The 14,133-nt window shown below is 43.1% G+C and overlaps 1 protein-coding gene across 2 annotated transcripts in view; it reads right to left on the bottom strand.

Moving 5' to 3' along the window:
• Positions 1-14,133, bottom strand: part of CIT (citron rho-interacting serine/threonine kinase) — a 180,839-nt gene that overhangs the window by 2,903 nt on the left and 163,803 nt on the right. For both annotated transcript variants that reach the window (XM_004379026.1, XM_004379027.1), the window contains 8 exons: positions 11,224-11,316; positions 9,540-9,648; positions 9,313-9,441; positions 8,418-8,498; positions 6,759-6,837; positions 6,454-6,633; positions 2,743-2,745; positions 618-918 (listed from right to left, as the gene is read on the bottom strand). In XM_004379026.1, the coding sequence (XP_004379083.1) occupies positions 618-918; positions 2,743-2,745; positions 6,454-6,633; positions 6,759-6,837; positions 8,418-8,498; positions 9,313-9,441; positions 9,540-9,648; positions 11,224-11,316 (975 nt within the window). The remainder of the gene's footprint in view (positions 1-617; positions 919-2,742; positions 2,746-6,453; positions 6,634-6,758; positions 6,838-8,417; positions 8,499-9,312; positions 9,442-9,539; positions 9,649-11,223; positions 11,317-14,133) is intronic.

The following is a 14,133-nucleotide window of genomic DNA, read 5'->3' as shown; positions in this document are numbered from 1 at the left end:
AGCACTCTGCTGTCCAGAGTGGGCTCCTGACGCAGCCGGCCTGCCGAGGAGGCATCTGGGCCCCCTGCTCATTCGTGTAGCCCCGTCTTCCACACATACACCATCTGTTCGGTTGCTAACTTAACACTTAAATAGATAATACCGGCACGTAATTTTCAAATTTCAAAAACTTGAGAGTTCTAGAAGGCAACCACTGTCACCACTTTCTGTGTAGCCTTCCAGAAACATTCTATATGTGTGTGTCTATCTGAAAAATAGAGCAGTTTGTATAGTATGCTGTCATTTGTGTTTAGAAAGGGAGAGTATGCATACCTATTTGCTCGATACATACAAACATCTCCAGAAACTGGCTGACAGTGGAAGGGAACTTACATTTTGAGGTACATATATAATACATACAGATTCCCCTTTTAAATCTCTCCCACATTATCCACTTGCTTAGGAAGTCTTTTCGTAAATAGAGTACGTTTTATCCTAAACTTGTTAAAAATCTCAAAATCTGAATTACAGTACTGGAGTTGCTTTTCTACAACTGTGCCTTTGAGGGGGGCCTCAGCTCCCCAAGTCACCCCTTTGGCCTCTGTGACAGCTGCACAGGCCTCAGGACATCAACTCACCTTATTGACCTGGGACAGCGGGGTCCTCACGGCCCCCGCGGGCAGCCGGCCCCTGCTGCTGTCTTCAAACAGCCTCCCGGGGGACCGCTCCCTCCGTGTGCTAAGCATCCGGCCTGGGGACTTCTCTCGCTCCAGGGGTCGGCCCGGGGACTTGTCCCTGCGCAGCTCTGTCCGCCCCTCCCGGTAGCGGTGGGGTGTGCTTGGCTCTCGGGGGTGGCTGGGGCCTTCGGGGGGCGCCGGGCTGGAGGCCACACGCTTGGTGATGTGCTCGTTGTATGTCGGTGGGCCTCGCTTGTTGGGGCTGTGACAACGAGAGGGAGGTGGGGAGCTGAGGAGTTAAAACCCCAAAGGGGCATTTTCCTTCTATTCCCTCCTCCCCATCATCAATGAGTATTAGAGAGACCTGGAATTCTTCAGTCTGTTTGTTTGATTTTGGTAGTAAGGACAGGAAAGAAAGGAAAGAGGACAACAAAAGAAAATGAAGCTTCCTGCAGGCTTCTATTTACTGTGCACCTACTGTGTGCTAGGCCCATTGCTGAGCTCCTTTTCTGTTTTTTTACTCCTGGTCTGCCCCCTTCCCAGCCCCCAGAAACCACTAATCTTCTTTTCTCTTAGTAGATTTGCCTGTTCTAGATATTTCATATAAATAGGATCATATAATGTTTTCCTTTTGTGTTTGACTTATTTCACTTGGCATGATGTTTTCGAGGTTCGTCATGTCGTAGCACATATCAGAATTTCATTTCTCTTCATGATTGAATAATACTCTGTTGTCTGGATATGCCACATTTCGTTTATGCATTCATCTCTTGATGGACACTTGGGTTGTTTCCACCTTTTAGCTGTTACGAACAGTGCTGCGCCTGTGTTAAGCTCTTTACATGGATTATCTCGTTAAATCCCCCCAACAGGTCTAGAGTTACTTGGCCCTTACTGGGCAGAGAAGAAAAGGGAGACAGACAGGGCTCAAGTGACTTGCCCCAGCTGGTAAGAGGCAAAGCTGAGATAACCAATACAGGTCAGTTTGACTCTTCAACCCCCATGTTCTATCCTACTGCCCTAGTATTTCCAGAACTCGAAGGCACACAAGGAAGTCTTGTGTAGGAGTTTTGTTGTGGTGGTTGTTTAGTTGCCATCGCGTCTACTCTGACTCATGGTGACCCCAGGTGTGCAGAGCAGAACTGCTCCATAGGGTTTTCAAGGCTATGACCTTTCAGAAGCAGATGGCCAGGCCTGTCTTCCAAGGCATCTCTGGGTGGGTTCAAACCAGCAACGTTTTGGCCAGTAGTGGAACATGTTGTAACCATTTGCTCCACCCAGGGGTTACTTTTTATGCAAATAACATGCCTTTTGTGGCTTTTTTGCCAGCCAGACACTCCCCTACCCCCCCCCCCTCTCCCCACCCACCCCCACCCGCAGCATCCTCTGCAAGTGTGCTATGCTAAGTTTTCTTCACAGCAACATGTAAAAAAAAAAAAAAAAAATACCTAGCAGGGGGAGGGCGCAGCCGGCAAACAAACTCAGAAGACATGCATTATTTGTGTAAAAATATGGTAAGTCTGCTAAAACCCAGGAGCCGGTGACCCACAAAGACCCTCGATGCAAGGGAGCAGCTTTGAGAAAGCTTGTACTCAGAACTGTCAGCTGCTACCTCTGTCCCCTCCTGGGCCTGCTGTCTGCTCACCTGTCTCTCCAGGTGGCTTGCACCCAATTTTGATGGAATGCTCAGATAGTTGGTAATTCTCAATCATAGCAATAGGATGACTGAAAGGTGTAGTGATCAGGACTGATACAACTAGGAACCTGAACAAGGCAAATAAAAACTGTATACCACGCTCAAAAAATGTCCCTGGCTCCAAAGGTTGATGGTTAATAACCAAACCAGTTGAAAATGCTGGGACCTTTCTATACTAGCAAGTCATCACCCTCCACCTAGTCCTGCTTTGGATATGTCATGTGAAGTTTTTGGCAGAGTTGGCTCTAGCCACCTCTCTGAAGAAGCAAGAATCCAGAAATACAGAGAACTGAAGTGTTCTCTTCCAGTCAATGTCTTCCCATCCCTGATCAGCAGAAAAAGTGCTGGGGTCTTTGTATCTGAGTGTACTTGGTGCTAGGAAAAGGCAACCTACTTAAAACAGGGACAAACTTTTATAGTGAATATTACTTAAAAATGTATTTTGAGTGATTGGGGGTCTATCTTGGCAATTAAAACTGAAAATCAGGAAAATAAATTTATCCTATTTTAAAAATCTAAATTACAATTGGAATTACACGCTGATTCTAAAAATGAACCAAGTATAAACCAAATTTTTCCAACAAAATTATATGATAATATGCTAGTATCTTTTACGCCAATGTTGGACTTGTGCAGCAAGATCATAAAGTCATTTCTTCAAAAATATTTGAGAATTTCATTGACTTCCCAAAGGCCTATCATAATCCTTCTTCTCTTTGGAAGGGGCTATCATTTCATGTACTTGCTGATTTTTTCCTTTAATTATTGGTCTCATTTTGTCAGAACCTCTTATGTCACTACCCATAATTGGGAAGCAACTGACTAACAAAGACACTGACCCATGGGGGTGGGCGTGGGTGGCGGGCTCTAGTGCAAGCTTGAGGGCCAAATCCAGACTGATGCCTGTTTTTGTAAATAAAGTTTTATTGGAACACAGCCATTCCCATCCGTTATACACTATCAATGGCTGTTTTCACACTACAACAGAGACCATATGATTTGCAAAGCCTGAATTATTTACTGTCTCACCCTTTACAGGAAGTTTGCTAATCCCTGCTCTACAGGGAAGCAGAGAGATGGATGAGCGGAGATAATTTCATAAGTAGCCAGCTCATTTGTGAATATTTTCATATCATACTCTTGCTTCCCCACACAACTCTGAGATGCAGATAACAAATGCTCAGAAACCCAGAGCCCTCCATGGTGTCTGTGCAGCAATACAATTTGAGATACCTCTATCCTAACATCTTGAAATCAAGGTTTATATGCACCTCTAGCCATATGGCCTAGAGATGTGAAAGACAAATAAAAAAATAAATTCCAAGTGGGATAACTACATTAAACCTATTTGTAACAGAAGAGAAATTATAAAATGGGATCACTGTGGCCTGTCATAAAGGAAGCAGGAGGGTGCTCACTGCCCAGGGGAAGAAGGATGGTTCAGGGAAGGCCATTCAGGACATCAGCTTAGATTAATGGGACTGGATTAGATTAATGCCCACATTCTAAGCTGAATGGGCTGTCTTCCATGTCCATTTCCATTAATGAGCAATGATTTACCATGTCAATTTTATATTTCTCACAAAGAGTTATGTTTCCTGCTCTGCTAAACACACCGAGGCAGTCAGGCCTCTGGTAAATCACACCCCACCCACGAAGCCGGCCTGCTGCATTCTGACTTGCCCAAGGCAGTCAGTAGCAAAAAGAACATTTTATAAGGCAAGAAACAACCTAAGACTAACTGCTGATTTTCCAGATACGCTTGTCAATGCAGAAAAGCACGGCATTTTTCTGCCCCTGGGGTTCACAGGTACCGGAAGCATTCTGAACCACAGAATAAGCAACTCCTCATAGACAGACCATATAGTCTCAAAAAGAAGGTGCCGGGCCATCTAACTTGTGAGGCAACGAAACAAAAACCTAATTACATTACTTTTATTTATTTATTTATTTAAATTAAACACTGCTTTTGTCATGTCTTGAAAACTCCTTAAAGAAAATGTAGACATTTTCAGGGGAGGGCTACAGTCCTTTGAGCAGTCACTTTTGAAGCAAGGTTAAGCCAGAGGAGTTAGGAGCGCCTGGGTACCTGACACTTGGTTTTTCAGCAAGTTCCTGTGATTAAAACCACAATGACCAAACATTTCTTATGCGTCAACAAAAGGAAGTGCGACTGCTCATTAGGACATAGTCTCAGAATACTAAATTGATGACTGTGTTTGCCAAGATCTAAGTATTTTGTAATATTAGAAATGGTTCCTCCACCAAATTGTGAGGACCTTGAGAACAAGAACAGTGTCTTCTCGTATCTCCAGCCCCAAGCATTGTGTCTGGAACTCTAAACAGGATATACTCAAAAGAGATCCACACCTAGACACATCACAGTTAAACTGTCAAAAGCCATAGATAAAGAGACAATCTTGAAGAGAGCAAAAGAAAAACAATTCATCCCATAAAAAGGTTCTTATTCAATAAGATTAACAACTGATGACTGCTCATCAGACACCATGGACTCCAGAAGGTAGTAGAATGAATTCAAAGTACTGGAAGAAAAAGATGTCAACCAAGAATTCTATATCCAGTGAAACTATCCTTCAAAATGAAGGAAAAATTAGGACATTGCCTGATGAACAAAAACTGAGAGTGTGTCACTATCAGACCTTCCCTTTAAGAAATACCAAAGGGAATCCTCTAGGCTGAAATGAAAGGAAGTGGGGAATGACCACTAATGGGCATGGGGTTTTGTTTTAGGAGGCCAAAAACACTCAAAAATTAGATTGTGGAGATGGTTGCTCAACTCCGTGAACTTACTGAAAAATACTGAACTATATACTTTAAATGAGTGAACTGTATGGTTTCTGAATTATATCTCAATAAAACTGTCATAAGACAAAAGAAGGGGAAGAGTACACACACACACACACACACACACCTGTATATGCATAAAAGATCTCCAGAAGGAAACACAAAAATGTAAAAGACTGTTTCCAAGTAGGAAACTGGGTGGCAGGAGGTGGTGGGCATGAGAGGGCAGGGAGAGACACTTTGTACTATACACGCTTTTGTACCTTCTGAATTTTGTACCATGTAATTGGATTACAGATTCAAAGATAAATAAAAAATTTTTTTAATAAAATTTAAAAAAAATCAGTCCAATCGTGTTTAAGAGGTCTTGACATTCCATGGAACCCACCCGTCGGTTTTGGAATCCTTGGCCACTCTCCTTGTCTCACACTCTAGACCTCCACTCATGCCTTTCTCTCCTAGCTGAACACTCCTCATGTCCAGACTCCTACCTCATTTCTTCAGGAATTCCTCCTGGCCACCAAGTCTAGGCCAGAGGCCCTCCTCTGAGCTCCCACAGTGCTTTAAACGACCCTATGAGAGCCTCATCCTTCTGCATTGTGCTGTAATTACTTGACTGCTGTCTATTCCCACTGGGCTGCAGCTGTGATCAGGGAGGGGCTATTCACCACTCTGTCCCCTGCAGTAAGCTCAACAGCTAGCATGGCAAAATATCTGCTAAAGCAATGAATGCATGATTCTTGTACCATTCAAACAGAGACCCCAGAAACACCCAGCAGAGACTACACAACATAAAATGATACTCGTGAAGAGTGTGCTTCTTAGTTTAAGTAGATACTCGAGACTAAATGGTCAGCTCCTGTCCGGAGGTGAGAAGAAAAAGCAGAAAGGGATAGGAGCTGGTTGGATACGGGAAATCTGGGGTGGAAAGGAGGAGTGTACCGTCACATGATCGGGATAGCAACTAGGGTCACATAACAATGTGTGTATAAATGTTTGTATGAGAAACTAACTTGAGCTGTAAACTTTCACTTAAAGCACAATTGAAAACAAAAAAACACCCACCAGAGAAAGACCAGACGATTCTCTTCCTATTTTTACAAAGAGGCATTTTAAAATCCGTCTGGTGCTTACAAAGGACTGTGTCATTTAAATGCTGAAGATCTCAAAGAAATAAGTGGTTTGCTTGAGGACAAAGGGAAGATTGGGGAGCCTTCAACCAGTTTAGCAAGATTCCCTCTGCTGTGCAGAAAAGCAGTGTGGGCCCTGTAATGAGGAAGGTGAGAGGTGCGGTACCTGCGGGAGGTGGAGGGGACCCGGTGGTGGTCAGTGCTGGACTCCTTCACAAGGTTTCCTTTGCAGCATATGACCCTTAATTTATCCTGGTAGGAAGAAGCCAGGTAAATTGCTCCTGATGAAATTGCAGGGCCCAGGTAGCGTGGGTTCGGGATTTCCAAATACGCTCGGGCAGGGGTCCTGCGGAATCCCAAAGGAGAGTTTATACCACAGGTTACCTTCATGACAGGTTAGGAAGAAACACACACCCCAACACCCTACCCCACTCGGATGAAGTTTTCAAACCACAGAAGGGCCATGCTTACCCCAGAGAGGAACGTGCCTGGATCTCAATTACTTCCAGTGAATTGAAGTGGGTCACAAACAGATAAGGTTCTCTGTAGGCTGCAGAGCCACCACAGAGGAAAGTGTGGGGCAAGAAGGGTTAAAAGAGAGAAATTTAAACCTGACTGCAGTGCATCCTTTGACCCAGCAATCCCACGTAAAGGAATTTATAGATACACCCATGTGCCAGCATAATGATGTATGTATGAGATTATCCATGGCCATGTTGTTTATTAACAGAAGATGGGAAATGACTCAGTGTCCATTAATAGGGGATTGGTTAAATAAATTATGGTACATCTACAGGATTCTACACAGCTGTAAACTGCATGAGGAAGCTCTCTATGTACTCATATGGTATGTTATTTAGTGCATAAAGTAAGGTACAGAACATGTATAAACTGTGCTACCTTGCTGATAAGAAAGTGGGAATAAGAATATATATTTTTATGTGCTTGAATTTGCATAAAGCACTGGAAGGATAACAAACTCATAAAAGTGGTTTCCTTCAGGGGAGAAGGGTAATATGGGTGAGACTTTTCACTGTTTATCTTTTTAAACTGTTTGATTATTGAACCATATGCTTGTATTCTTCTTCAAAAAACTAAAAAGAATCTGGGTTCACAGAGAATTAGGTATTTCAGATCTTCTTAATACCATCTCACTAAATCACAGTGTAACTGCAGTCAGATGACATGATTTGCACTGCTTCCTGCCTTAGAAGAAAAGGGCATTATCAGTATTACTCCTCATGGCAACTGTTACTTTGGTACTGGACTATTCCATGCCTTGCAGTATTCAGACCTTGTGTAGTCTCCTTGCCTTGAATCTGGGCAGACCTTGTGGCCTGCTTTAACCCACAGAATGTGGTGGAAGTGAAAAGGCCTGCCAGCTTTTGCTTCTGCACTCTTGGAAGAGGCCCAGATGGAGAGAAACTGAGGCTTCCCAGCCAGTAGCCCAAGCTGAGCTCCTCCGTATCGCCACTGCCTGCCGTGTTTCTGAGGACAACCTTCTAGTGGTCTCAGTGCCCCCACTGACACCGTATGAAGCAAAACTGTCCCGTCAACCCATAGAATCATGGGCAATCACTAGTTTTAGAACAGCTTGTTCCGTAGCAATGAACACTTGTGTGTGTGTGTATGTTTATTCTAGCTCCACTTTTAGGGACTTATCAGGGGATACTATCTGTTATGTGCACAAAGATGAGTATAAATAAGGATGCTTATCACAGCGTTGTTTACACTTACAAAAAGAATGGACATGACCTAGCGTGCTTTACCTACTTAGAACTGGTTAAATTAAGAATTGTTTAGCTGGGCCATGGGATATTATTTGGCCTTTGAAGTTGATTTAAAGAAATCCACAGGCAATGGTTTCCTTTCCGTCATGAGAGCCTAAGAAATGTTTCACAAGCTGGGGTTGTAGCCCGCTGGCCTCCCTGAATTTGACGCGTGCAACTTTTCATCACGCCTCAGAATCTCTGCCATGAACATTTATTCCTGTGACTATCAGATACGTTGCTTGGTGTCTAATGGAATCCAGAAGCACAACTTTTAGGCCAGAAAGAACTCCACCTACAAGTCTTTCCCAGGAGACCAGATACTGGCAAAGAGGAGCCTGCCACACCTTGCCCCACTTACCAAAGGCCAAAGGCAAGCGACTCCACTTGAGATCATCTGTGCGGCTACGTCTTCCGTAAGAATCCACAAACACCCCAAATTCTGCAGGGAGCCAAGAGCCCAGGAGTATTAGCATAGGCAGAGGGAGAGGGTGTCAGTGACACACACTTTGATAGAAGAAGAGAGTCCAGGGGACTCTGGATGGTTAAAACCTGGGGACCTTTGCTGAGCCACACCTGACAAGTGATTTATTAAAGAGGGTTCCAATGAAAGGGAGGAAAGATGAAAGGAAGGAGGAAGAGACAGAGAGATGAGAGGGAGGTAGGGAGACAAGGAGGAAGAGGGAGAGACAGAGACCCAGAGATTAGGGAGGGAAGAAACGAAAGAGAAACTCTTAAGAGAATAAGAAAGGAGAAGGTAATACAGGTAAGATTTTTCACTGTATACCTTTTTAAATTGTTTGATTGTTGAACCATAGGATTGCATACCTCTTCAAAAAATTATATTAAAAATAAAATCTGGGTTCACAGATAATTAGGTATTTCTGATCTTAACACTATATAACAGTGGAACTGCAACTATGAGGAAGAAGGAGAAAGGAAAGGGATAGACAAAGAACAGCCAGAGACAGAGAAGGAAAGAACGGCCCACTCCTTGGAAAGAATGTGATAGAACTGGACGAGGCCAGCACACTGGTGAGGGAGAGGGGCCCCCCAGGCAGCCTCGGTGGCACAGGAACAACATTCTCTCCACCACCAGCAGGATCTGCCCTGCCTCACACACGCACTGACAAATCCCCAACCCTGGAATGGACCCAGTCTGGGTTTCTTGGTGTCCCTGAGGACTCAGAATGGTGATGGCCAGGCTGGGCTGAGGCTACAGCCCACGCAGCCAATGGGTGGTGGCCGCAACTCACCGTGGAAACAGAGCAGGTACTCCTCCCGCTGCCCGGCACCGTTCACCTGCACGATGGAGACCGGGAAGCTGTTGGAAGAGGAGGCAAACACAGCAGGCGCCAAGGAATGGTCATTCTTATCCAGGAATTCTGCAAAGGCAGGTGAGAAGTGGGGCTTCAGGAATGATCTCTCGCTCTCGGCAAGGCCTGGGCAATGTGTGGGGTGGGGAGGAGGGTGCAGGCCCTACCCTCGAGCGTGTACTGTTTCACGTCAATTTCGTAGAATTTATTGGTGCCAATGAGGATACTGTAATTGGTGAAGTGGATACAGCTGCAGGGCTCTGAGGTCTCTATCTCCTAGAGATGAGAGGGCAGAAGAGGATAGGGAAGTTAGCACAGGACAGCCAAGTTTCTACAGCTATTCATTCTGCTTCCACCTAACCATCTCATCAAGCCACAAGACACAATCATGCTGCCACACAAAGCCTGTTCAACCCTTTCATGCAATGGACTAAAGATCCATTTGCTATCTCTTCTTATTTTTCTCTGCACTCCAGACTAAGAAAATAAGGTCAAATTAAACCTCAAAAGGACGAGAAGCACGATTTCAATGAAAAGATAGCATTCAAAGACAGAAATTTAAAAATACAACATTCTTATCAGAGAAAAAAGACTAGAAGAACACACCAACTATCACAGTGGTGGTTAGAAGAAGTGGTTTTAATGTTCTTTTTTGTTAGCTTGCAAATCTTCTAGTTCGAACCTGTATTAGCTATTCATCATCATCAACGTTACCTTAATTATCTACTCCCTGTTTATTTCTACCTGCTTTTAGGTTAATCCCAGTGTCTTCAAAAACCCAGGCATGCTTATTCAAAATGGAAGACAGGGATTATACAGAAGCAATAATTTTTGAGAATTTTCCTGAAGTTTAGCAGTTCAAACTCTAATCAACATTATCATCATCATCACTAAATATCTATTGCTCAGCTACTAAATATGAAGAAACTTTTAGGCAGCATGACATAGTTAAATGATAAAGAAAATCGAAGTTCAGTTTTGGTAGCAACTTCGTAGCTTAGGATCTCTCTGCGTCTCAGTTGTCTTACCTGAAAATTGGGGATTACCAACCCCAACTTTTCAGAATTGTTAAGCAAAGTGTTTATAAAATAGCCCGCTCACTCCCTGGTCCCAGTAGGCACTCAAACTAAACTAACAATGTCCTGCCCAGAATCAGAGAGTTTAATCTAACAGGTAATGACCCTTATACAGTCATCCCTGATTTCACTTTCCATGAAAACACCTAAAATCAATCAGGCTTACAACAGGGTAGGGGGTGGCAGGGGTTATTCTTAAACTAGGGACAACAGAGACCTTCTCTGGAAAGGAGGCAAATCTAATGCTCTAACAAGCACCTCGTGCACACTGCAGTCATCATCACAACTCCCTCTGCCTCGAGGACAGCCAGCTCCCTAATTACATATCAAAACAGAGCGAGCACTGGCTTCTCCAAAAGGTTATTAATAGAAACCTCTTAAGATCTGAGAGGGATTCTGATAAGTGTCACTGGGGACTGGTGAGGAAATTCGCAGAGAATTCTTTCCTTTCTTCTGCTCGCTCACAGGAAGTGTCCTCTCAGTCACCCAACTTCCTCCCTTAACAAAAGGCTAGATTCACTGGGCTAATGCTGAGAGGCAGCTTACAAACCGGAAAAGAAAAGTGAGGGGGGAACTGCAGCCTCTAGTGGTTCTGGAGGTTCCACCAGGAAGGGTCTCGCTCTTCAAGGAGGTCACCCCATCTGACCCCCAATTACAGAGCAGAAGGGACCAGGCCCGTGCTGTTTCTCGGAGATAGCAGGCCTTCCACACCTGCTCACTGGAAGAGTGGGGCAGCCTGGGCCATGTTCAACTGGCCAGGGCCCGGGAGACGTACCTTCCGGATGCAGTACTTGCTGAGGTTCTCATTGTAGCGGAGAATGACAACTTTACTGGGCATGGCTGCACAGATGCAGAGCCCATTATCAATCTGAAAAGCAAACGGGTGAAAAAATGAAAAAAAGAATGGTCACTAGGGTACATATTGGCTCTGTAGCAAAGCTAGGAAAAGAACATCCATTTACAGCAGAGTTTCTCAACGGCAGCACTGTTCACATTTTGGAGTGGATAATTCTTTTTTCTGTATTTTATTTTATTTTTTGTTGTTGCTGAGAATATAACACAGCAGAACAAACACCAATTCAACAGTTTCTACATGTACCATTCAGTAACACTGATCACATTCTTTGAGTTGTGCAACCATTCTCACCCTCCTTTCCCGAGTTGTTCCTCCCCCATTAACATAAACTCACTGCCGTCTAAGGTTCCTATCTAATCTTCAAGTTGCTGTTGTCAATTTGATCCCTATAGATAGATCTAAAAGAGCACAATGCTCAAGGCAGACATTCTTCACTAGTTAGGCTAAACTATGGTTTGGTTTTAAGAAGACTTCAAGGGATATTTTTGTTTTTTTATTGCACTTTAGATGAAGGTTTACAGAATAGTTTCTCATTAAACAGTTAGTACACATATTGTTTATGACAATGGTTAACAACCCCACAACATGTCAACACTATCCCTTCTCAACCTTGGGTTTCCTATTACCAGTTTTCCTGTCCCCTCCTGCCTTCTAGTCCTTGTCTCTGGACTGTTGTGCCCCATTAGTCTCGTTTTGTTTTATGGGGCTGTCTAATCTTGGGCTGAATGGTGAACCTCGGCAGTGACTTCATTACTAAGGTAAAAGGGTGCCCGTGGGCCATATTCTCAGAGTTTCTCCAGTCTCTGTCAGGCCAGTAAGTCTGGTCTTTTTTTTGTGAGTTAGAATTTTGTTCTACATTTTTCTCCAGCTCTGTCCGGGACCCTCTGTTGTGATCCCTGTCAGAGCAGTCAGTGGTGGTAGCCGAGCACCATCTAGTAGTATTGGACTCTGGTGGAGGCCGTGGTAGTTGTGGCGCATTAGTCCTCTGGACTAATCTTTTCCTTGTATCTTGTTTTCTTCATTCTCTTCAGGAGATAGTTTAAAGTTTAAACATTATCTCAGGGCAATAGTTTCGGAGGTTCATCCAGCCAGAAAGTCTGGATTCCATGAAAATTTGAAATTCTGTTCTACATTTCCCCTCTTTTAATCAGGATTCTTCTATAGGATCTTTGATCAATATGTTCAGTAATTGTAGCCGGGCACCATCTCGTGCTTCTTGGACCAGATAATTCTTTGTAATGGTGGCAGTTATATGCCATGTAATATGTTGAGCAACATCCCTGGCCTCTACCTAGTAGATGCCTATACTAATAACACCCTAACTATGACAACGAAAAACGTCTCCAGATGTCGCCCAATGTCCCCTGAGGGGTAGAATCACCCCCAGTTGAAAACCACGCTTTAGAGCAAGGGTCTTTCACAGGGATCCAGAGGCAGCTTCAGAAGACCCACCCGACACCACACCCAATTTCTGTGTACATGCCTTTTGCTAGAGATTCTTTTGACAAGCTTGTCTCCTCACACTCCAAAAAAAAAAAGACAGTAAAAATTGCTATAAGAAATAAGAGAAAATTTTGGTCCAAAGGGAAAAGTTCTAATATGTGCTATAAATACAGAGTTCTACATCAAAATTCTTTTTCTGAACAGGTGACTTCACCTTCTACAACCAGATCTTTGTCATTCACCAAGGGTGAGAAAAAGCATATTGCTCAAATCAGTCCTGAAAGGAAGGTCAGTAGTTGTTGGGGTGGATGGAATGGGAGAGGAAAGAAATACATAGGAAAATGCAAATTTTTGGTACCAGTCTGTTTCTTGGTTGGGTAGTGCATTCAGGGATGTTTACCATATTATTAGGCTTTATAATTTACAGATACCTTATATTCTTTGAGCATTCAAACATTATAATGAAAATAGTTTATAATTTTTTAAAACTATTTTTTGGAAGGAGCCCTGGTAGTGCAGTGGTTAAGAGCTCGGCTGCTAACCAAAAGGTTGGCAGTTCAAATCCACCAGCTGGTCCTTGGAAGCCCTATGGGGCAGTTCTACTCTGTCCTATAGGGTCACTGTGAGTCAGAATTGATTTGATGGCAGTGGGTTTGATTTTTTGTTTTATTTTTTGGAAATTAAAGCACATGACTAAGTAACTCATCATTCACAGAAGAAATCGTAAAAGAAAGTTTATTTTAAACTTTACGTGGAATGATAATAAAAAGTTTTCTTATCTTACAGGGTGCAACTAAAATAGTAGTTAGAGGAAAATGTATAGTCTAAAATGTTTATATTAGAATAAAAACCCTGAAAATTAATGAGCTAAACTTGAAGTCAGAAAAACAGTAATAGAATAATAGAGGAAAACCAGAGTGAACTGAAGGAAGGAAAAGCAAAGAGAAATAAAAAATTAATGACAAATAAAATAATGCTATAATAGGATCAATAAAGCCAAAATCAGCTTCTTTGTAAAGATTAATATAATCAGAATACCTCTGATGAAATTAAGACAAATAAGAGCTACACCATAAGTAATATTAGGAATGAAAAAAGCAACATTATTACTACAATAGAATACAACAAAGAGCATGAGGGGAGAAAAGAAAAACAAGAAATGTTATCTTTAAAAAGAAAACAAACGTTAAGATTTACAAGAGCAGAGAGTTCTCACCTTCCATGGTCCCTGTCTGAAATTCCCAGTTCCCTCTGGACATGTCCATTCATCAGCCCGTTCAAGATTCACCTCCTCCAAAAAGCCTTTCCGAATTAACGCCTTCCTAGGCCAGCCACTCCCTCACTTTATATTGTGTCCCCTTTTGATTATTTACCACAGTTAAATCA

The sequence above is a fragment of the Trichechus manatus genome, unplaced genomic scaffold, assembly GCF_000243295.1.
Source record: "Trichechus manatus latirostris isolate Lorelei unplaced genomic scaffold, TriManLat1.0 scaffold00061, whole genome shotgun sequence".
Taxonomy (NCBI): domain Eukaryota; kingdom Metazoa; phylum Chordata; class Mammalia; order Sirenia; family Trichechidae; genus Trichechus; species Trichechus manatus.
Note: the sequence above shows the minus strand (reverse complement) of the source record. Positions and strands in the feature narration are given on the sequence as shown.